The sequence below is a fragment of the Eretmochelys imbricata genome, chromosome 12 (assembly GCF_965152235.1).
Source record: "Eretmochelys imbricata isolate rEreImb1 chromosome 12, rEreImb1.hap1, whole genome shotgun sequence".
Lineage (NCBI taxonomy): Eukaryota > Metazoa > Chordata > Testudines > Cheloniidae > Eretmochelys > Eretmochelys imbricata.
Genome location: NC_135583.1, coordinates 38,950,058 through 38,973,016, shown reverse-complemented (window position 1 = coordinate 38,973,016; position 22,959 = coordinate 38,950,058). Strand labels below are relative to the sequence as shown.

Below are 22,959 nucleotides of genomic sequence, written 5' to 3'. Positions count from 1 at the left end.
AGAGGCTGCAGTGGAGGGTTGTTGGCAATGATGTGGTGATGGGTGCTCAAGGGGAATCAGGCGCTGCCCTGCTGATAGTCCTTAGCCCTCACAGTGGTCAGGTGGACGCTAGCCCTCTTTTAGCAACGGGGGAAATGAGACAGAGAGCGGATCGCCCGGCTCCTCAAAGATACTTCAGCTCCTAACGTCCTCTGATTTCAAGGAGCCTAAACACCTCTGAGGATCGGGGCCAATGGCTAGGCAATGGCAAAGCAGGGCCTGTGACTTTGGAGCTGCCGGCTCCCAGGCTTCACCAACAGCCAGATGGTGGAGTCCTCAGACAGCTTCCAACTAAGGGCAGCTGCCTGCTCCGGGTCCGAGCCACCTCTCCCAGGTCTGGTTTGCTGCCCCGGCCGACCCACCACGACACGAACGCGCCGCCGGAGCCTTTTGCCCTGGCCGTGGCTGCCCGGAGGGTCCCTTCCAGCTGGCCCTGTCTGTCCCAAGCCCAGTGGAACCCAGAATCGCTGCTGCACTCTGCACAGCAGAAGCACATGCTGGTTGCTCGCGCCTGCCCTGCGTGGAGGGGAAACTCCAGCATCACTTGTTGCAGCCAAGCTGCCCGAGGACAGTCCGTGCAGATGTGAGCGAGAGGAGGGGGCGACTGGCAAGCTCCAAGAACCAGCCTGCCTGAAGGATCAGGTCGTTAGCTCAAAGGGCTTTGGGGCAGGGACTGTGTCATATTTGTCTATAAAGCCCCATGCATGCTTACCACACTGTATTAAATTCCCAGACAAGCCCTATGTTAAGATGGAGTTATGGGTGCGTGTACACCTCAGCAATTTATATGACAGGGATGGTGCAATTCTCCCCAAACTAAGCCTTATAAACCCAGGAAATTCAGACACGGTTCAATTTAAAAGTGATCTGAACCTGTTAAGGTCTGAGGCACACACAAACCACCTCAACTCCGCCTGTCACAGACTTCCCATAGAGTTAAAACTCACTGCAATATTGTTCATTGGCTAGATCTGAATAAGATTTTTTATGGGATTAATAATTGTTTCGCCCCCGTTATTGTTTAGACCCGAGGGTTCCTCTTTCACCAGAAACCTGGACGGCCCTGCAGGGACACCATGAGGAGAAAATGAAAAATACTTGAAGACTTAGTTTAATCTAATGTGGTTTCCTACATACCCACGAGCCTCAATCCTAATCATGCGCTTTGGTCTAATGTCATTATTGATCAGCCCCCGCTGAAGAAGAAATGCTCAGTTATGAAGAATAATAGGAAACAATGACCAGTAGTCTCTCTTCTCACCTAGCCCCCTGCACTAGATCTCAGTGAGCTTTAACTATGGGGCACGTCTGAAGCATCTGTGTCCTTCTGCTACTGAGATGATAAGGGGCAAAGTAAAAGATCTGATGCTCTCTGGCCCTGCTGGTGGAGAGTCACACGGGGCTGCAGGGGGCAGCTAGAGCTGGTGCTAGGCATAAACAGACTAAGCTATTCTGAGGGCCCTGAGCAGCTCAAGGGGCCCCCTATTAATTATTAGTATGTGTTGTATGTGGGTGGGCCCCCCAAAATGTTCCTGCTTACTTAGGACCCCCAATAGGCTAGAGCCAGCGCTAGGTGCAGCCCACCAAGGCCCCTCCCAGGGCGACAGAACAGGGCGCTCAGCCTGGGGACTGAGGTGCCCGGGAACGGTCAGGTGCAGGGCGGCATGCTGACGAGGCGCAGAAACAATGGCACAAGCTGCCCACCCCACTCAGTGCCTGTGGGGTGCAGGTGGTGGGCAGAGGGATTCCTCGCCCAGAGGAAATTCCATCATTGGCACCCCTCCTGGAAATGCCCGGGGCTCCCAGGAGCCTGCAAGGCAGAGGCTGCAGGTCCGCCCCCCTGCCTGTCTGCGTGGGGATTGGCTAACGAGGCAGGGGGTGAGGGAGGAGTTTGGTCGTGGTCAGGATATAAGCTGAGCCAGCGGCAGTAAAGCTGTAGAGGTTTTCTGGCTGGGTAGCAAGTCCCTGCTCCAGGTAAGGTGTCTGTTTCTGCTGTGGGTTTGTGCTTCTTGCTAGATGGATGATGTGGGGGAGAAAGGGCAGAGGCTGAAGGTGTGGGGCTCTCCAAACACCCCAGAGTGGGGCAAAGGGTGCTTTGCCCCTTTGCAGGGCAATTACTGATGTCTGCTCCTATAGCACTAATGAGCAGCTTGCTATCTCTAATCTCTCTGGGGGAGAGCTGAGGCCCCTGGCAGCCTCTCCCTAGCCCTGTGTCTGAGGGAGGCCCAGCTGTAAGGGGCAGCAGGATGGATGACCTGAAGATGGGGGTAGGGTAGCAATTTGAGGGTGAATCCAGGAAGCTGGAGGTGGCTGCTTGAGGGGTGCTGGCTGCTCTGCCTCCAGCTCCTCCACAGCACTAAACTGCTGAAAAGCCCCAGTCCTGGATAATTTTCCTGGTCCATGTTGGGGAGGGCTGTGGTGGTCTCTGGTAAGACATGGGGGGGAGGGTTCCCCACCAGACACCCTGCCTTAAGTGTGGCCCATATGGGGAGGATTCCTCTTCTACTCCCACTTAGCTGCATGTTCCTGGGTATCCCCCCAAGGTGTGGGAGGAGGGTTCCTTGGTGGTGGTGGCCCTCCTTGCTTGAGGGCTGGGGTGTTTGGGGGTGGGGGGAGGAGGATGGTCTCTGCTGCTGTGGGGGGACTCAGGAGGGGTGAGCAGATTCTTTATGGCCAGGAGTACAGGGGTCTATATTAAAGCAGCATGGCCTTGGGTGGGGGTGGCACTTCCTGGGGGTCCCTCCTGCTCCCTGGAAGAGATGGCAGCCTGTGGTGTCTGGCGAGGGGGTGGCCTGGGGCAAAGGGCAGCCCCAGCTGAGTACAGGTGGGGGGGACAATGTGAGTGCTAGGCCCAGGGCAGCCCTGCAGCAGGTGCTGGGGGGGCTAGTGGGGTCAACATGCTGCTGGGGGAGGTGGGGTGTTAATGAATGCAGTTCCCCTGCAAGGGGGAAGCAGTGTGAGCTGGGAGTGACAGGGGACCTTGGCTCCCTGTGCTGCTGAGTGGCTTTCCCACGTGCTGCCTTGTGCAACAGCTGAGCTGGCAGGCAGCCTGTGTCCTAAGAGCAGCCTGTCCCCAGCCCTTCCCTGGCCAAAGGGCGTGGCTCAGCATTTCCTGCACTGGGGCCCTTATGAGTCAGGGTGTGGTGAGGACCATAGGCAGAGCCCTCTCTGGAGGAGGCTGCCTGGCTATGGGACAGCCAAAGCGCAAGGTTCTGGGGTGCAGGGGGGTAGCTGAGGCTGACCTTGAGAAGCTGGGGGGGTCTGTGCTGGGGGGGAGTGAGGCTATCTGGAGGGGGTGATGCTGATTTGGGGGGCAGGTCAGTGAAGGATTAAAGGTCCCATCACATTGGGTGTCTCCAGCCTAGATGTGGTAGCTGGTGGGTGTGATGATGCCCAGTGTGGTGCCCAAGAGGCAGAGGCTGAGTGGGTTCCTGGCAGTGCCTGGGGGCTGTGCTGGAAGGGGCAGAGCGGGTGGTGGGAGCCACAGCCTTGGTACTGAGCAAATCCCCTCTCTACAGACCAGACTGCTGATCACCAAGATGGACTATGCCAAGAAGTCGCTAGGCCTGCTGTCCCCAAGCTCCCTCTCCAGGTAAGTGTCAGTGGGCTGAGACCCTCCCCCAGGGTGAGCCCTGGGTGGGACAGCTGGCTGAAAGCCTGGGGACTCACTGTAGGGCTGGAGTGCAGAGGGAAGGGGCAGGTCCCATGGCTGATTACAGGCTGAGCTTACTGGCCCTGTGCTGTCATTCCATGATCCCTGTGTCATTGTGGGGGATGTGGCTAGTCTAGCCACAGGGGTAGGGAGTCCTCAACTGGCTCCTCTTCCTCTGCTTTGAGTGGGTGGCTGATCTCTCTTGTGGGGCGTGGTGGTCCCTGCTTAGCTGGGGAGGGCTGGTGGGGCAGATCCCTTCCTGATCCCTCCCTCTGTCCCAGGTGTGTTTCTGTCAGTGCCTCCATGACCCAGCAGCTGCTATCCAGTCCTGTCCCCAGGGCCCGGCCCTATCGCATCTGCAACTGGGACCGTAGCATCCGCAAGGGCCTTGTGGCAGAGAGCCTGAGGGACCTGCTTGACAAGGTGAGCATGGGTGGGGAGCTGGTCCTGGGGGTGTCCTGTCCTGCCTGTGTCTCTGGCCTCTCCTCACCGGTGGCCTCGCCTTCCAGATCCGTGCCACGCTGCTGATGGTGGGTGCCATCTCACTGGTCCTGGATGAGGATGGCACCAGTGTGGAGACAGAAGAGTTCTTCCAGACACTGGAGGAGGGCACAGTGTTCATGGTACTAGGCAGTGGGCAGACATGGCGTGCAGCCAAGGTGAGCAATGGGACCCTGGCATGACCTCCCCCCGCTGATCCAGGGAGTCAGGGTCTTGAGGTCACTCCCCCAATGCTGGACCAGGCTCCTTGGGATGGAGCCAGGCCTGGGCTATCACAGTCCACTGACCTGCAGTGCCTTGTACTAGGAAGGGGGGCTGGATCCTGTCTGCCAGGCATTGTGGACCCTCCCACATCCCTGTACCAGGTACCTGATCTCCTGGGGTGCCCAGAGATAGTCTAGTCTGCCCAGCCTAGCACTGTGCATCCCACAGGATAAGCCAGCAGTATGGGTGCTAAGAAGGGCCCCAGTGAGGTGCCATTCCATCAGTGAGATGGAACTAAGCCCTGATCCATGCATGGGCACCTTTCCCAGGGTGCTCTGCCCTTCCCCCTCATTGAGACAAGTGTGGGCAGTCTGGGGAAGATAGGCCCTCTATGGGAAGGGTCCAGGTACAGCCTTCCTGCCCTGCCAGATGGGTCCTGGGCAGCCAACTGCTCCCTGCTTCTCCCTACAGCTCCATGTTGGCCTGGCCCCTGCATGGGGCGCACTGGCCGATGGCCTCCTGACTCACTGCTAGCCCTGCAAAGGTCCATGAGGCCAGAGCTGGGAGTTCCAGTGGTGGTGGGGCTCATATAGGGGAGGTGGTGGCTGCTGCTTCCTGACACTGGGCTGGTCTCTTGCAGGTGGCAGGGTACCAGCTGTCTCTCTCCCGCAAGCCCCGCCGGAGGATTGATGTGGCCTGTGTGACTTTTGACCTGTACAAGACCAACCCCCAGGACTTGGGCTGCTTGAATGTCAAGGCCACACTCTATGGCACGTACAGCATGTCCTATGACCTGCGGTGCTATGGGGCAAAGAGGCTCATGAAGTGAGTGCTGGGCAGATGTAGCAGGGAGGGAGAGATCCCTGCCACCTAAGCTGGGGTGCTGGGAAAGTCAGAGCCACACTACCAACCGGAGTCTAAGGGCTGGGCTGCCCAGATCTGAGCCCCCTCTACCAGCCTGGCATGTCCAGATGACCCCCCCCCCCCCAACCACCACACACTCCATTCTGGGAGCTACTGGGTCTTGGGGGCAGGTGCTACACAAAGGGATTAAACCCATGACTCCATCTCAGGTGCCTCATGCTGGAGGGTGGAGCAGGGTGTTCTCCGGGCTGGGCTCCAGGCAGGTGCTGGCCTCTTGTACAGCTCACTACCTCTAGCCTGCCACTCGGCTCATCTTCTGGCCCTAACAGTGCTCTCCTCCTGCCCCAGGGAAGCCCTGCGCTGGACCCTCTTCACCATGCAGGCCACAGGCCATGTGCTGCTCGGCACCTCTTGCTACATGCACCAGCTGCTGGATGCTACGGAGGAGCAGACAGAAGAGGCTTCATCTCTGCGGAGCCTCCAGCCCCTTCACTGCAGGAAAATGCTTCAGTGAGGTCTCTGCCCTTGCGAGTGCCTGGACTCTACTGTGATCACCACATCCCTCTCCCATTGCCGCATCCGCCCGGGAGCGTGAGGTGGAGAGTGGGAGGTCAGCACTGCACCAGCTAGGAGGGCCCCAGCTCCCCAGGGCAGGCTCCCTTGGGCTCTGTGCTGGAAGCCCAGGACCTCTCTTTTTGCCTTCTACCTGAATCTGCTCTGCTTCAGCTCAAGCCAGCCTGCAGCTGCTGACTTACCTGGAGTAGTTTCCTTCCACACCCTGAGCTGGCCTCGCTCTCACCTGGCTTGTTGCTGCCTCATGGCACTCACTCAGCCTTGGCACTCTCTGCTACTCCCTGTAAATATATTTATTCACATTAAAGATAGTCTATTAAAGCCTCCAGACTCCTGCTTGTTCATACACCCCTATCTCTGTGGTGTCTGCAGCCTCCTGTCCCATCACCATCCCACCACTATGCAGGGGTTGTGATCTCTGATCTCCCCTCAGCCAGACCTAAAATGCCCTCCTGAGCTTAGGGAAGCTCTGAAGCGAGCAGGCAGGGGGAGACCTGGGGCTTGTTAAGCCATTCCCCTTGTCACCTCAGAGCTTAATCTGCTTTGAGGAGGAAGCAAGGGCTGCCTCTCGCCTGCACAGTGGATCCTGGCTTCAGCAACACAGGGCAGGGATAGGACACTTCACTGCTAACCTGACCAGCAGTGCATGAATCCAGGAGCTGCAGTCATTGCCCCTGGAGTCTGCAACCTGAGCCAGGTCTGTGTGCAAGGCAGCAGGAGAGGGACCAGCCCAGGTGAATCCCTCCCCTCTCCTGGAAGGTGAGTGCAGAGAGAGGGAAGGCGTGAGGGGCAGAAGCTGCATGGGGCATAGGCTGGTGCCCAGATGTCTCTGGGGAACTCTAATAGTGTTCAGCAGCCTTATCCTAGCCCTATGCCCTTGCACTACAAGGCTTCCTAGCACTAGGTGCTACAGACCCTCCCCACTCTGAGGCGGTAGCTACACTGTGGCTAATTTGGGTTAGCAATGGCAGAAGCTGTAGTTTGATTTCTCTTTTGGTAGCCTGCAGTGCCCCAGTGGGGTGGGTTACCTGAACAAATGATTCCCCTATTATCTCTAGAGGCGAGAACATGAAGATGCCTTAATGGCCCTTCTGCAGGGTGTTGCTATGGGGCTGAATTATGGCGTGGGCTGAAGCCTCCATGAGGAAGAACGTGGAGGTGATCAACAGAGCTCTGCCTCTAGCAGGACCCATAACCCTATCCTGTGCTACCATAGGGGAGGGGAGCTCTTAGGGGGAGTGGAACTAGATTAAAGAGCATCTTAAAACACCTCCTTCTGCTGCCTGGAATAGCAGTGCAGCATCAAGGGGGGCTGGCAGCTTTAGCTGTGACTAGCCAGAGCTTCAAAGAAATCCAAACAGGTTACCCTAACTCTGGGTCTGGGGACAACTGCAGCACCCATCCATAACTATTATACTCCCATGTATCATGGCTTATGGGCTGGGGAGAGCCCTGAAATTCCACAATGAACAAACACAAGGAGAAGGTTACCAGGTGTCACTCCTAATTCCTTGAAGATAGGAAGACCCTCTCTCCCTCCAACTTCAACTCCAAAACAATTTATGGCTGGAGTTGTGGGTGCCTCATCCTGCCTTGGAAAGGCACAGGAGCATAGAGGCCTCATTGACAGACATGCAGCTCTCCTTTGCCAATTTAGCATGGAAAAGGCATACTTGTGACACTGTAGAGACTAACATTTATTTGAGCATAAGCTTTAGTGAGCTATAGCTCACTTCATTAGATGTACGCAGTGGAAAATAGACTCTGAAGACACCTGCCTCTTTCCCTCATTGTAAATGCAAAGGCTCATCTTCCCCCACCTAATCATTGAGTAGATTTGATGCATAGGGGAGGGAGCAGCTTTCAAAAAATCTATCTTGATAAACTGTCACCTAGGACAAAATAGCAAAGGATTGTCAGAGAATGGCCCTCACCCATTGTTCTAGGGAAGCCATATCTCTCCTCAGCTTGCCCCTCTCCACAGAGGACACTGAGCACCAGGGTGCCATGGACAAGGAGGAGACATACCCTTTCCAAAATGCTTCCCCCAGTGAGGCAGTTGCAGTCTTATTGCCAAGGGGCTGGGGCAGCTATTTTGAAAGAAGGTAATGTTCAATGCACTATTCTAGCACAAAGAAAAGGAGGACTTGTGACACCTTAGACTAACAACTTTATTTGAGCATAAGCTTTTGTGAGCTACAGCTCACTTCATCAGATGCATTCAGTGGAAAATACAATGGGGAGATTTATATACACAGAACATGAAACAATGGGTGTTACCATACACGCTGTAATGAGAGTGACCCGGTAAGATGAGCTATTACCAGCAGGAGAATGGGGGGGAAAAAACCTTTTGTAGTGATAATCAAGGTGGGCCATTTCCAGCAGTTGACAAGAATGTCTGAGGAGCGGAGGGGGAATAAACTCTTCCTCAGTGCTTGCAGCAGGGGGAAAGGTTAGTGGAAGAAGAAGAAACAGCAGGAGGGAGAGAACTGATCACTGATTCAAACACTGCAGATGGAGTTTACACAAGATTTCAGTGAGTTTTAACCACAGAGGAAGCTTGGTGCGGAGAGCACTGGGGCACAATATCTTGCAGCATCTTAAATCTCTTTAAAGGGTTCTTTAACTTTATTAATAGATTTACCTGCAAAACCTCATTCTGGACTGGGTATGCTAAGGGAAGATACATGGTATGGCTCATACAACAGCCTGAATCCCTGCATTACCTGGGAGACTTAACTCCTAGTTAACAATGGTAAGCCAGCCTTGTATCCTACACTCATCCCCCTCAGCCTGGGACAGAGCTGACCCCTCACAAGCGAGCTAACAAACACCTCAGACAACTTGTAGCAGACTTTTCACAGTCAAGCCCGGGAATAAAAAACAACCCAGTGTATAGACTCTGGGAGGAAATCTGCTCATTAAAGTTTTTTTTTTTAAAAAAAACAGCTTTAAATTTGGCTGCTTTCCCTTCTTCTGTCTGCTCGTGAATCATCGTTATTCACTCCATGATATTCATGCCTGATGCTGAGTGTCTGGATTCCAGGCATAACTGGCAATTCTCTCACTGAGCCAGGCCGAATGGAACCTTTCTAGCCCCTCTGTAGCGATGTTGGCAGGAGGAAGGGGAGCAAGGGGGGAATAAATTAGCATGTTACTCAGAGCAGCAGCAAATAGTTAAGGTGCTTGTGTGTCATTTTCATAACTCCAGTCCCAAACCCACAAGGTGGTTCCGGGGGGCTAATAGTGGAGCACTTGGGCCTGTTGTTGCATTTTAAACTCCACTGGCCAGACTCTCCGCTGTCTCCCTGGTGGATAGCCCAACAGCAGAAGGCTGGCTGTTGCTGGCAACCTGGCCCACGGTCTGTCTGAGGACACTTTCCAAGTGTGTGAGAGACGCACAGTAAATTGCTGCTTGATCGGAAAATACTTATGCAGTCTCCATCCTGCATCACATGGGCACCACCCTCTCCTGTCACATGCCTCCTGTTATAATTGTTTGCATTGGGTAGCACACAGGGGTTGCAACCAGGGCTCCATTACACTAGGTGCTGTACAGCCTTAGTCCTACCATAATGCCTACAGCAGCAAATTCCTTCTACTTACAAAATATCAAGGGTGGGTTTTGTTTTTCAAACTCCTGCCCTTCGTCTCCTGCCGCTTCTCTGTTTGACTGTAAACTTGGGCGGGGGACTGAGTTTTCATAGGATTTGTCTAGCGCCAAGCACCTTAGTTTCACCAGCCAATGCAGCGGCTCCTCCCCCATGAGTGGTTTTGTGATGTTTGGAGCACAGTGCTACACTGAGATATGTTGAAATCAACAGGAAGGGCTCCTTTTTAATGTCAGCCACAGCTGCGGGGGGGAAGAGATTTGTCCTAGCTACGCTCTCACCTGCTGAGCCTCTCCCCCACCCTCCCCAGGGGCCTCAGTCAGGCCTGGCATTGGCCTGCTGCAACTGGAGAGAAGGGGCATGCTGATCTGGTTCTAATGCAGACGGCTCGGTTTCTCTGCAGGTGCATGTGAACAGATGCACGGCTGGACTGGTACAAGCCCAGAACCGGGGCCTTTTCCTCACACCCCTGCAAGTCAACACTTTGGCGGCACCACCTTGGGCTGAGAGGTTGGTGCGCACAACCAGACCCGCTGGGCCCTCTACAAATAATTGGCCAAGAGGGGGCACTTGAGACAGCACTATATCTTCCTCCGCCAGAGTTGGAGGAGACGATCAATGCAATTGCTTCTGGCTGCCCATTGGCAATAAAGTTCACTCCGTCACTTGTTGGTGCTTAGCCGGTTAGTGATATAAATGCCCATCAATCAAGCTTTATCTAATCCTCTCTGCCTGCACCTGGTTAGTAGCACCCTGTCTGCAGCATCTGGGAGAGGATTTTATAACTAGCCTGGTCAAGCCCCTGGGAATAAATAAATTGCAGATCCCGACCCAGGCTAATCAAGGCCCAAAGCAGCGACCTGGCCTTCTGCCAAGACAGCCTGGGCCTGGTGCTTGTAATAGAATGAAAATGGAAATCAAACCCTGGGAGTTCAGGTTCAAAGCTGAGCCGAGGGGCGGAAGCCAGACAGAGACTGTGCAAGCTGCCCCTCAAGACAAACTGCAGGGAATGAAGCACAATCAGTTCTGGCAGCTCAGACACTGGCGACTGATTGCCCCTGAACCCAACATCTCTGGGGCAATGAGCCAAGCCCAAGGCAGCTTTGCACCTGAGGATCTTGTTTCCTGTGTACTGCACCTTTCAATTGCTAAAACCCCTGCTGGCTGCAGACTAGAGGCAGCTGCAGCATGTAACCATTACAGAGCGGGACGGCTACCTGGGGGGACTTCACTTTTGCTCTTTCCTGCTGGGTGTTGCTGAGACTGAAAGGACCCGGCTGCTCCTTGTGAACACCGTGTTGCCAACGCCACACATTCGGAAAATCATGAGTCAGGCCCCAAAAGCTTTAAAAAGAAAAAATAATTGTGGATTCTTTTCCTTTCCTTTCGGGCTTCTGAGCCTTCAGGGTGCCTGTGGATTACGTTTTGAAGCTTTTCTCTGCAACCAGCAGGGGTAGAAATCTTTTCTTAAATGAAAGCCAAAATTGTCAGATATAGTCACATGACTCCAGGAGCTGGGGATTTAGGAAAAACCCCAGCTGTCACAAAACACAGCTGGCACCACTATGTACCACCTATAGAATGCCAGGTGGGTACACCTTCTCCACTACATATAGAGCAGTATGGGTCCAGCATCACTCTTATGAAACAGGCCCTATACACCTTGATATGATTTAAACAGTGGGCTGCTCAATAACTAAATAAATAACCCCCTGCATCACTTCTATATTTACCGCAATCATTCTTAATACCAATATTAATAGTAGCATTTATTAGTGAATAGAATCCTAGAAACATTGGGCTGGAAGACCCTTGAGAAGTTATCTAGTCCAGCCCCCTAGGCTGAGGCAGGATCAAGTAACCCTAGATCACCCTTGACAGCGGTTTGTTGAACCTGTTCTTAAAAATCTCCAAGGACAGAGATTCCACAGCCTCCTTGGGAAGCTTATTCCAGAGTTTAACTCCCCTTAGTGTTAGCAAGTTTTCCCTAATATCCAACCTAAATTTCCTTTGCTGCAGATTAAGCCTCTCATGTCTTGCCCTACCTTCAGTGGACATGGAGAACAACTGATCTCTGTCCTCTTAAACGGGCCTTCACAGATTTGAAGACTTATCAGGTCCTTTCTTGGTCTTCTTTTTTCAAGACTAAACATAAAAGGTTTTGAAAAACCTTTTATTGTGTTCGTTCCGCTCCTCTGGACTCTGTCCACATATTTCTTAAAGCGTGGCACCCAGAACCAGACACAGGACTCCAGCTGAGGCCTCACCAGTGCCGAGCAGAGCAGGACTATTACGTCCTGTGTCTTACATACAACACTCCTGTTAATACACCCCAGAACATTAGCCGGTTTTGCAACCACATCGCACTGACGACTCATATTTGATTTGTGATCCAGGCTAACCCGCAGATTCTTTTCAGCGGTACTACCGCCTGGGCAGTTATTCCCCATTCTGTAGGGGTGAATTTGATTTTAACTTCCTTAGTGCAGTACTTTGCACTTATCTTGATAATAATAAATAGAATATCCCTGCCGTAGTATTCTAAAGGCTGGTTTAAAAATTCAGTATCCCGTTGAGCATGCTGTATTAAGTTCTATAGGCTTTTTCTTATGGAAGTCACCCACCGCCTAAACAGGCCAGACCAGACCAGACCAGACCAGACACTCCTATCCGACCACAAAAAAAGGGAATCTGTGAACAAGGTTCCTCCCCTGACAGCTGAAAGGAGTTAGCCAGGAAGCATGGGATGAGAACAGCATAGTTTACGTAGTCAAAGCTCAGTGCAAACATTAACTAGTTAATCCTAATTAATCATCCCAGCAACCTGATGTGTTGCCCCAGTAAATCAATGAGCCACAATACAAGTGAAGGGCGCTGGCTTAATCTCTGGCCACCAGAACAACTGCTGATGGGCACAGAGCCGGTGGCAGGCGGGGATAACAGCAGAGCAGGCTGCCGGCTTAGGGAAACCCTTGTTCTCGCTGTAGAAGAGGCGTATCTAGAAATGACAGGCCAGCAGCCGTGGGCACACGTGCAGTGCAAATCTTTCACTGAGACAGACAGAAAGGGTGGCCTTTTGGCGAGGATTTGGACAGCTGCTGCGATCCTGCTCCCGGTTGATGATGTGCTACCTCCCCCACCCGCCAAGGGAGCAGCATCCTTCTGCCGGTCTGTTTTTGCTGTGACATGTGGGTTGGGGAGGCCACGTTGCGCTCGATAAACAGAGAGCCCAGCTATTACAGTAGGCAACAATCATATCGGCTGCATGTTTTATGAAGCACCGAATTTCCTCTCCCACTTTGGGACGGGAAGAGATGCGTGGATTTGAATGGTTTCCCAGCCCTGGTCAAGCTGAGGCCAAAATGGGCAGGCTGCATTACTGCTCCCCATCTCTTCCTGCAAAGGACATGCGACCGGCCATACTGGGTCAGACCAGTGGTCTATCCAGCCCAGAATCCTTTCTTCTGACAGTGGCCAATGCTAGGTGCTTCAGAGGGAAAGAACAGAACAGGGCAATTATCACGTGATCCGTCCCCTGTCGTCCAGTTCTAGCTTCTGGCAGTCAGAGGTTTAGGGACACCCAGAGCATGGGGCTCTGCTCAATCATTTCCCCTCTTCCACGTGCCATCATCCTCATCTTTAGGGAGTTGGACGTTTCTCCTCCTGGCCATGCAATCTCCCAAGAGGGGTTAGTTGTTGGGGAGCTAGACAGGGCTTTAGGTAAGATAGACATGCACGTATACTGTGGTTTTAAAATACTTTTTCTCTAACGGCTTTATTCTTATTGTTCAAACAAGTGACACTTTGCTTTAACAGCAGGCCGGCCAGCCGTGGTATTCCCCACTGGTCCCAGACCCGCAAAGGGGAGAACCCAGGCAGATGTCAAACCCAGTTGGAGCGGCTGGGTAAGGCTGACACACAGGGTGCTGTAGCCCAGGGCCCAGCCTATGAGTGGGAGAGTCATGGGATGTCCCCCCAAGCGGGGGGAAGACCTGAGCCCTGACACTCAAGGTCCGTCTACACTGCAATAAAAGGCCCGGGACATGGGCTGCCGAGTTGGGCTCACAGGTTCAGGCTGTGCCCTGCGGAGCTAAAAATTGCAGTGTAGACGTTCGGGCCCAGGTTGAGGGTGACCAGACAGCAGCTGTGAATAATCGGGACGGGGGGTGAGGGGTAATAGGCGCCTATATCAGAAAAAGGCCCCCAAAACGGGACTGTTGCTTTAAAAACGGGACATCTGGTCACCCGACTCAGGCTGAGTCCCAGGCTGGGAGAGTGCGTGAGGAAGGAGGGTCTCAGAGCCCATGAGTCTGAATCAACTGACCTGGGCTCTGTGACTCGGGGCCACAGGTTTGGTTTTGCTGTGTGGACGTACCCAGAAGGAGTGGAGGTGCCCTGTAACCGTGGCACCGGCTAGCCAGAAGATACAGCAGTTGGTTCTGGATGTCACAGACCAGTTTAACAGCCTCCCTCGGGCGACTACAGCTCTGTCTTCAGGCTCTTCCTCAACCCAGGAACTTCCCAAGAGTCCAGGAACAGGGTTTGCCTCTCCCCAGCACAGGATCCTGCTGCCCCCTGCCTGGCTGCTCTTCAGACGCTCTGCCAATTAACCTTCTGAGATCTGGCACCTGATGTGCAGGGAAGAGGCAGGCAAAGCAAGTTTGTCTTCATTAAGGGCTTGGGGGGGGTGTCTGGTGCTGTACGGGCTGTTTGGGAGCAGGCCTTGACTGTCTCCAAATGATTATAGAAGGGTGCCTGTAATTTTTGCCACTTCTTTCTAACTGGCGCCAGAATCTGAAGAAGGTATTAAAGGAGCAATGGGAAATTAATGGAGGCCTGCACAACCCTGTTGGCACAGCCCCTGCTGCGATCCACGGTGCCTCGAAGAGAGAGACCGATACATCGTTATAAGTAATCCAGACACTGGGCCAGCCTAGCAATCTGGCTGTAAGCACACAGCCCTGCCGTGGTGTCTTGCAGCCGCACCCGGAATAATGCAATAATTCTGGGCTTGGCTCCAGGCGTGCCAATGATAGAAACGATCGGGGGCTGATCTGGAAGTTTGGCTACACAGAGCTTGGCAGAGGCGCTGTCTATCCTGAGGTAATGCGTCACATTAGCAATGGGTTGCTTAGCTTGTTAGCCATCACTTAGCACCAAATGTAGACAAAGTCCCCTGGGGTTAACCGGGACCAGCTAACAGGTGTTTAAACGGGACTTCCGCTGTCAACAGTTGGTACAATGTCCCAGTGCGAGGCACAATCGTGTTGGTTAAAAGGCGTTGGCTAACAAGCTTTGAAACACAGCTGATTTCCAAGGCTAGACGTGGCCCAGGAGTGATGGCTGAGCAACACATCAAGAATTAGAGCCTGAAGAAATATGGCCTGGGGCAGGTCTACGCTGCGGAATTACTTTGGTATAACGAGGTCGCTCAGGGGTGTGAAAACCCCACGCCCCGAGTGACACCGATACAGCGACCCAACCCCCTCTGTGGACAGAGCTGTGACAGCTTCTCCTGCCGCTGCACCTACCTGCTCTGGCGGGGGCAGAGGAACTATCCCGACGGGAACGCTCGCTCCTCTCGGCGCAGAGCTTCTTCACTGAAGTGCTACAGCAGTGCAGCCCTTTGCATCCGAAGGTTGGAAAGATCCACGTCTGCATTGCGGTCGGCCCCCTCTCTGTGAAGAGTCTTCCCAGGGGAAGTGAGAATAAAAGCAGGCCAATTTCAGCTGGGGCAGACGGGGACCTCCTTGGTCAGCGTGGGGCCTGTAACCCATCACACCGTGCCGAGAAGTGTCTGCAGCATGTAGCTACTTTAGGAGCTATCTGAAACCAGTGTGCTTCCAGGGGGCTAAAAGAGAACAGTTTAGCTGCTTCACATCTTTCACAATCTGCTTTTTATTTTATCGATGCTTCCCATGAGTATTTTGGGAGGGGCGTGGGGGTGGACAGCAAGTGAACGGTCTCTTCTGGGCAGACAGGGCTTGTCTGTATGAACGCTTAGGTCGCAGCAAGCTGGGGTGTAAGCCTACCACTCACAAGCCTGCCGCACGCTAGTGGTCCGTGTGGACCCTGCTGTCGTACACTAAAAGTTCCCTACTGCACTTTGAGCTACCCCACTTTGAAACAGGAATTGCAACATCCTGGGATGTCATGAACAGGTGTCTTGGGGTCACAACCCCTCTTCTCCTGTATGGCTAACTGGGATGAGGATCTGAATGAGTCCCCAGCCAAATGGGCCCGGTAAGGAGGAGGTGGAGAACCACTGCTTCAGTGGGATGAGGTGGCACCTGGAGATGCCCCTTGCAAAGGCATGACGCAGATGACGCACTAAGAACATAAGAATGGCCATACTGGGTCAGACCAAAGGTCCATCCAGCCCAGTGTCCTGTCTGCCGACAGTGACCAATGCCAAGTGCCCCAGAGGAAGCGAACCTAACAGGTAATGATCTAGTGATCTCTCTCCTTCCTCCACCTCCACCCTCTGACTCCACTATAGCTTAAATTGTGGCGAACTCTACTAACTTCCTTAAATCCAGGTTCTTATTTCTTCGGGAGCCACTATCAACCACGTGCAAATGGAGCCCAGAGAACTCTCAGGCAAAGAACCCGCCTTTTCCCTCACTTGCAGCAAAGAGACCGAATCGAATTAAAGCCCTGGAGAGCTGGCGTTGTCAGGAGCAATAGCTCCTCTGCTAAGGTTAATAACAATGCCAACCTAGCCAAACAAATCAAGCAGAATTGCTTTTGCTTTCAACAGGTCTTTGATTAAAAGTGTACATGCCCTGGTACAAAAAGTCATTTGAAAATGCCATCAGCCTCCACCTTACTTGTTGGTGGGTTTAAAATCACAGCCGCAGTCATGCATGACACAAGGCGGCAGCTGTCGCTGGTGACGTTGACCTCTCCAGAGAAGACAAAAGCGAGCTACGTTTCAGTTCTGTCAAGGCCATCCAGCAGCACTGTGATTAAGCCAGCCTAGAGGGGGAGAGAGAAGTGGGTAAGTGAGCGCGGAACTTTCTGGAGGTTTATCTGACGAAGCAATCGTGCCCTCAAGATGAGTTTCTCCTCAAATTCTCCAGCTCCTGGAAACTGACAAGAGCTATTTCCGTAGCAGAACCGGGTGACAATTCCATCATCAAACCCATCTGCCACCCCCCAGTCTCGATTCATCACCAGCCGTACAACGATGGGGAACATTCCTGGGGTGGACTTTCCTCTTCCCAACTACAGCACATCCGTCCTCCTGTAAAGTGGCTTCCAAAGGCCTGGGAATGCTGTAATCAGCTGGTCTTGTTGGATGGATCAGAGGGGCTTGTTTGGTGATAGCCGCTGGGTAGAGGTTGCTTCTTGAACCTTAATGGGCCACTGACACTTTAAAGCCCCTGAAGTTTGGAGACTGCGCTGCTTCAACATTTGCCATTGTCCCGTCTTTCCCCAGTTAGCAAAGATCATTCGCTACAACAAGATCTTTGTTTGGTGCAATAAACTCAGGTGAAGCAGCATGAACGGATGGCCTTTATATTTTTTTTTTTAAAACATGGCCTCTATTTTTGCACACGTGTGTAAACATGCACACACACGCTTTTCTGCACAAACAGCCATTTGCCCCCAACGCACAGAACTGGCCCATGTAGCCAGATTTTGATAACTCTTTGCAGCTAAATGCCTGCATATTTAAATGACGTGTGCAATCACAGTACTTGTGCATCCAAACGACCCGTAACACAGCTCACTGGCTAGTGGCGTATGCAAAAGAAGCAAGCACACACCCTTGAATTTTTCCATGCACAAATTTGCACCCGGCTATAAAAAAAATCAAGATTACTCGCTTTATTTGCCAACCTCATGAAAATACCATTTGGGTGTGCCGTTTCCACCATGAGCTGGGAGTGCTCAGAACTGCACACATCTATGGATGGGCATGCAATTGCAATGTAAACTTAGAGACCGGGTTGGGGGCCTTTTGAAAATGTGCCCTGACGGATCTTTTATGCATTTATCCCTAATAATAAGAAGAACACGAATGAAAGCAGGAAAACAAAATGAGTTAACATGACAGTGAGGCTGAATTGTCTTTAAGTAGAATGCTTTTTAAGCTTTCCCATGAGGCATCAGTGGGTGTCAAAGATTTTGCATTTGGAGGCTGCACAGCAGAAACCATCAGTAAATGGAAAATTGAGCTAGTCGCTATGGCGTAAAGCTTCCCCACCGATCTGAATACCGGGGCGCGGATGTGTGGGAGGAAGGCCTGCAATGTGGAGTACGAGGAGAGAGAGAGAGAGACGGGGCACGGCTGGGTTGGGAATCGAATGGATAAAAAAACATTCCAAATACAGACACAGAAGAAGTGCAGGGCGAGGATTTCTTGGAGTGCTACAGAAAAGTAATTATAATCAAGTTTGGAGTTGTGAAATAATCCCCTCTTCCCCTTAGTTACACTCCCTTTTTTAAGGGAAAGGTAACAAACCCTCCATATATGTCTCCATCTATCTTCAGTGCACTAACCACCATCTGTGCCCCAAATCATTGAGCATTGCCCTACATTCTCTGTCCCACTCTCTCTCCGGGGGCTTGGCTTCCAGGGGCTGCCTCAGTGGGAGCGATCTATGGTGGGGAGAGGCTGCCTTTGCTGGTCGTGGCCTCAGCAAGCACATGCTTCTTGCAGCCTGATCTACAGGAGGGAAATAGATTTGATATATTTAGATTTCATAGAGTTTAGGGCAAGAAAGGACAAACTGGTGTGACCTCCTCTATAGAACAAGCCATCACATCTCGCCCAGTTACTGCTTTATTGAGTCCAATGACTTCAGCTAGGCTAAAGCATTTTGGTCCTCAGCAGACAAAACCGTTCTGTGCCACAGGCAAAGAACAGGAGAGACCCCTGGAAACCCCTGCCATTGATAGAGTAGGTCAGACATGCCTACATGATCCCAGGAGCTGATCCACACTTCATGCTGCTGAGAAAGGTAAACCCCCCCACCCACATGATCCCTGCTAATCTAACCTGGGGGAAAATTCTTTCCTGACCCCAAATCTGGTGATCAGTTAGCATGCCAGCAAGACATATCACTGGCTTGTTAGGAAGAAGATTTTCTGTTCCACCCCTGAGACTGGTTCGCCTCATTCAATGTCCTGTCTACAGCTGTGTAGAATCTCAGATGCATCAGAGGAAGGTGAAAACAAAAAGCGCCCTAGAATACATCAGGCCAATTGTGCCTTGGGGGTGGGGCGGAACCTACCTGAGCATGAGATTTGATTACAGTCATGGTTTTAATGCAGAGTTGCAAGAGTTATGAAGCACACTGAGAGCATTGCAGGCAATTCTGCTCTCCCCATGGTTCAGGAAGGAAGGGAAATCCACTTGATCTCCTACAGCAGATGGATGCTCTAAGGAAGCTGTTGCCATACAAACAAAAATTCTCACTTAAAAGACGTTTTTGCTCAGCCTCTGGCTCTGCAAAGTAAGAGCCAGGCAGCAGTTCAGAGATTGCTTTTTGCAAAAGGCAGACACTTGGAGTGGCTCAAACTTTGCTCTAAATCCAGAATTTGGGGGCACAGAGCTCTCCATGAGGATGAGCCCTCAGCTTTGGAATTCACTCCCCATGGACCTAATTGGCCCAGACATATTGGCTTGCAGGGCATGCTGAAAAAATCCATCTCTTTGAGCAGCCTCCAGGAGCCAGGGGGATTTTGACTGGCTTCATCTTGATTTGCTGCTTAGTGGTTGCACATGCTGGAGGTTCAGAGGGGAAAGTGCTGTTCTTTTATATTGGAACGGTTTTTAAGTGATGGCAAAGGTGCCTGGGCCCTGGGATCTTTTGTGGTTGTTTATATAAATCTAACTGATACAAATGCACGTGGAAATGAAGTCCAGTGAAATTAAATGCACTCCCTCCCTCTCCTACCGCTGGGCATTGACGTTAGGAGGGTCCGATGCTCAGAGCAGGACTTATCCGTTCAGCACGCTGCTCAACAGTCGGGCCTTGGGTATAAATACACAGGACCCTCCATGTGCCCCTCTCCACCTTCTAATCGCACAGGATGAGCCCTGGGGTCCGACAGTCACCCCAAGTGAGGACTCCAGCAGCGCGGGCTGCCTCTTCTGCCTTAGGCTCAGCATCACCACATGAGGAGCAGCACTCATTTCAAGCATGCCCAGGCTCTACCCAGCCCCCACCCGCGCGTCGTTAGGTGAAGTACAGCAGGCAAGAGAGGGCACGGATAATAAGGCCGGCTAGCACAGCGTGGACCAGCTCTGCTGATGCATCTCAATCAGCCGGCAGCACCTCTTTTGCTATTACAGTCCCGCGTTTCTTCCTACAACGCCCCTCAGTCCGCACTGGCTGTTCCCCCTGCCCCTTCTGCCACACGCTGCCTCTCACGTGGGTTTCGACGTGTGCCCGAAGTGCCGCATCTCCCGCCTTAACTAGCTGCCAAGCGACAGACTTAGGCCTGCGCCAGATCCTGATTTCACCTCTCACCTCCCCCTGCGTTCACAGTGTCTGGAGAAAGGGTTTGGGGTTGGGCCCATCTCTAGAGTCAGTATGCTTTCAACTGCTTAGGGTATCCAGGAGGGGTGGGCCAGGCTAGTGGTGAGGGCAGGGGACAGGGAGTCAGGACAGCTGGGTTCTGAAGTTCCAAGTCTACCACTGAGTGAGTCCCTGAGCCTCTCTGGGCCTCAGTTTCCCCATCCATATGTCAGGCAGGCACTCACGCTCAGCTGGCAGATGCTGTGAGACCTCAATCAGATTATTTCTGGTGGAGGAGGTAGGTGTGTATGTGTGTGGGGTGTGTGTGTGTGTGTGATTTAAAGGAAGCTTTGGCTCCAGGAGCAAGAGTTCAAAATGACATTCACATCAGCAGCCCTGCAAGTTAGGTATTTAGGCAGGTCAGCATTAATATGACTGTTTTACAGATGGGAAACTGAGGCACGGAGAGGCTACACCCTCACAAGGAGACAGTGTCAGAGGTAGGGCTAGCACCCAGGTCTCCCAACTCCCATTAGGCCATGCTGCCTCCCATAAAGAGGGCAGGGCAAGTGCTTAACAGGTCACGCCCTTTCCCCTCAAGGGTTTTATCACACTATGGGGTCAAGCCACTTTGCTCTCATCCAGTACATAGCAGCAGTGTTGAACTTGCTTCCTGCAGTGTTCAGACCAGACAAAGCCAGGCAAACGGCCATGGGGCAGGGTGGGGCTGGGCTGGAGTGGGGCGGGAGACCACCACATGTTTTCTGTAACCCCACCCGGCCCATCTTACAGACCAGTGAAGGGGAGAAGCACCACGTGAACGTCACTCGGACACCACAGGGCCAGGTCAGCATAAGACCCTAGTTTCATAATCCCTCTCTCCTCCTCCATTTTGGGGAGAGGGGCTTGAAACGGTAACAGCTCAGCTCCCCCAGCTTTTGATCTTTGGAAGAGGCTCCCCAGGACAGCAGGAAGCACGGACCCCACGTCACCCTGGACCCCACTTCAGATATGAACCAGCAACCTCCCCCGTCCACTCCGGGCCGTGCAGAGTAACTGACTTACCTCTCCTGGCCGCTTCCACGGAGCTTCTCTTCCTCTGGCTTTGGCACAGCATGCTCTCCACACCACTTCCAGGCCACTGTGTCCCTTGAGCAGAGCTCCAGCATTGGGAAGGAGCAATACCGCTTACACCTAAGAGCCAGACAGGCTGGTGCATTTGCCCCTTCAGCTTCCAGAGCCAGGAGGGGCAATGACAGGCTGTGACTTTCTTGTTCCCCGGGATTAAACTCTTTGTTGCCAGGTTGCCTAGGGGCCAGCAGAAGATACATTTCAGAAGCCCAAGGAGAATTCAGCTCTGTGGGCTAGAGCAGCTTGCCCCGGTTGGCAGGCTTGTCGGGGATAACTGATTGCATGTGTGTAGCAGGGCAGCAATCAGGTGAACCAAGCCCCCGGGACAAGCCAGATTTGCTTAGATGCTGGCCAGCTGAGGGTATATTGCTTTCCTTGTTTCGTAGCTGCCTGTTAAATAAGCTCTGCCCTTAGGGGGCGCTGTGAATCACGGTGCCCGATCACCATTACGCACAAGCCCCAGGGCTGCTACTCCCAACACCACGCTGTCAAGACCACTTCTGCTGGAACCATGAAACCCGCCCCGATCCTGCCCCAATGGGGCCCTAGCAACACTAGGAACAGCTGCTCAGCACCTCCAGGGGTAGCTCAGCACCACGCAGGATCAAGCGTATTTCTGGGATGGGCCCTTGCGGCAGGCCAGGAACCCAGGAGCATTTTAATAGCAGCTCTTCCAGACGAGGCCGAACCCTCTGGAGCTGCGCCAAGTGATCGCAGCCTCCGCTTGACCCTTGCTCCAGTGCTCGTCTGCTGCAATTCCCTGCCTCCCCCGGCCCTGTCATGAGTCACAATCCTCCAGCTGAATGCACCTGACCGGGAGGAAGGGAAGAGAAAAGCAGCCCTGTGCAGTGGAAAGGTGTCACGCCCTTGGGAGGCCAGCCCTGGGCTAGCTGGGGGTGCAGCCTCCTCCCAGGAATGAGATCGCTCTGGAGGGGCCCACGCACACTCTGTCAGCCAGACCTGATCAGCGATTCCCTGGTTCGGGGGCAGCCTAGGACCCCTTTGCTTGCACTGGGGAGCAGCTGCTCGCTCCCATAGCTCCTGGCTAGTGTCACGGGCCAGGAACTGCTCCCCAGCCTGGGGAAGGGTTCCCCATCCAGCCCTCAGCCACTCAGCACGCTGCACCTTCCGTCGGCCAGCCTGGGCTCCTCGCGGCACGTAGCCGGCAAGGGCGCACCGCAACGAAAAGGGAGCGAAGGCCCAGCAGTGCGGTCACTGAGTGCCCTCCCGCCATGGAGGGGGCAAGGGGCTGTAGGGCAGCCGTATCTGAGCAGGTGCCTCTCATGGCAAGGCCTGGATTCAGGGCAGATCCTCTCCAACGTGTCGGTGGGTGGGAGGCCTTGGAGCTGGGGGGCCGAGGTTTGGCCCCAGTATTGAGGAGATGTTTGGCTGTGGGCACGCGATGAGATGGCGCCTGGCTTTGCCCTACCGCACAACACAAGGCTCAGGGAAGCAGGTGGAAGGGTTCGCGGAGTGTCAAGCCTCAGGGTGGCTCAGAGAAGGGTTTTAACCCCGTCCTTGTTCTGCTGGCGTACTCCTGCCTGCTCTGCTAGTCCAGGGAAGGGGACTGTGCAATTCCAATTGCCAGGCTAAATCAGAGCCCAGCTGCAAACCCCCTCGGGGAGCGGCAGCCTGTGGCCTGGCTACCGGCCCGGCGGCACTCAATGCAGCTCTCCTGAAACGGGAGTTATTCCGGAGCTGTTCATTAGCCAGGCAATTAATGTGCAATCAGAGCATCCCGGAGATGGCTGGTGCATCAGTCGCAACAATGTCACTGAAAATAATTGAGGTCAGCAGGGCTCCCGCGGCCTCCCATTGTTCACTGGAAAGGAAGGGCCTGCGGGCTTTTCACCACCCAGGGTCTTGCTGGGGAGCGTCTGTGCGTGGACGCCCGCCTGGCTAAGGCCGG

At 53.3% G+C, this 22,959-nt stretch overlaps 1 protein-coding gene across 1 annotated transcript; it reads left to right on the top strand.

Annotated features, from left to right (window-relative positions):
• Nucleotides 1–2,000: 2,000 nt before the first annotated feature.
• Nucleotides 2,001–5,968, top strand: CIDEC (cell death inducing DFFA like effector c). The gene is made up of 6 exons (XM_077831169.1): nucleotides 2,001–2,013; nucleotides 3,558–3,631; nucleotides 3,973–4,114; nucleotides 4,201–4,350; nucleotides 5,037–5,221; nucleotides 5,609–5,968. Exons 2-6 carry the CDS (start codon nucleotides 3,579–3,581, stop codon nucleotides 5,772–5,774), a joined length of 696 nt encoding a protein of 231 aa, XP_077687295.1. The 5' UTR covers nucleotides 2,001–2,013; nucleotides 3,558–3,578; the 3' UTR covers nucleotides 5,775–5,968.
• The last annotated feature ends 16,991 nt before the right edge of the window (nucleotides 5,969–22,959 follow it).

Coding starts and splice junctions, on each gene's coding strand:
- CIDEC (XM_077831169.1), top strand. CDS start 3,579: ATGGACTATGCCAAGAAGTCGCTAGGCCTGCTGTCCCCAAGCTCCCTC. Junction 3,632..3,972: donor TCCCCAAGCTCCCTCTCCAG/GTAAGTGTCAGT, acceptor CCTCTGTCCCAG/GTGTGTTTCTGTCAGTGCCT. Junction 4,115..4,200: donor TGAGGGACCTGCTTGACAAG/GTGAGCATGGGT, acceptor CTCGCCTTCCAG/ATCCGTGCCACGCTGCTGAT.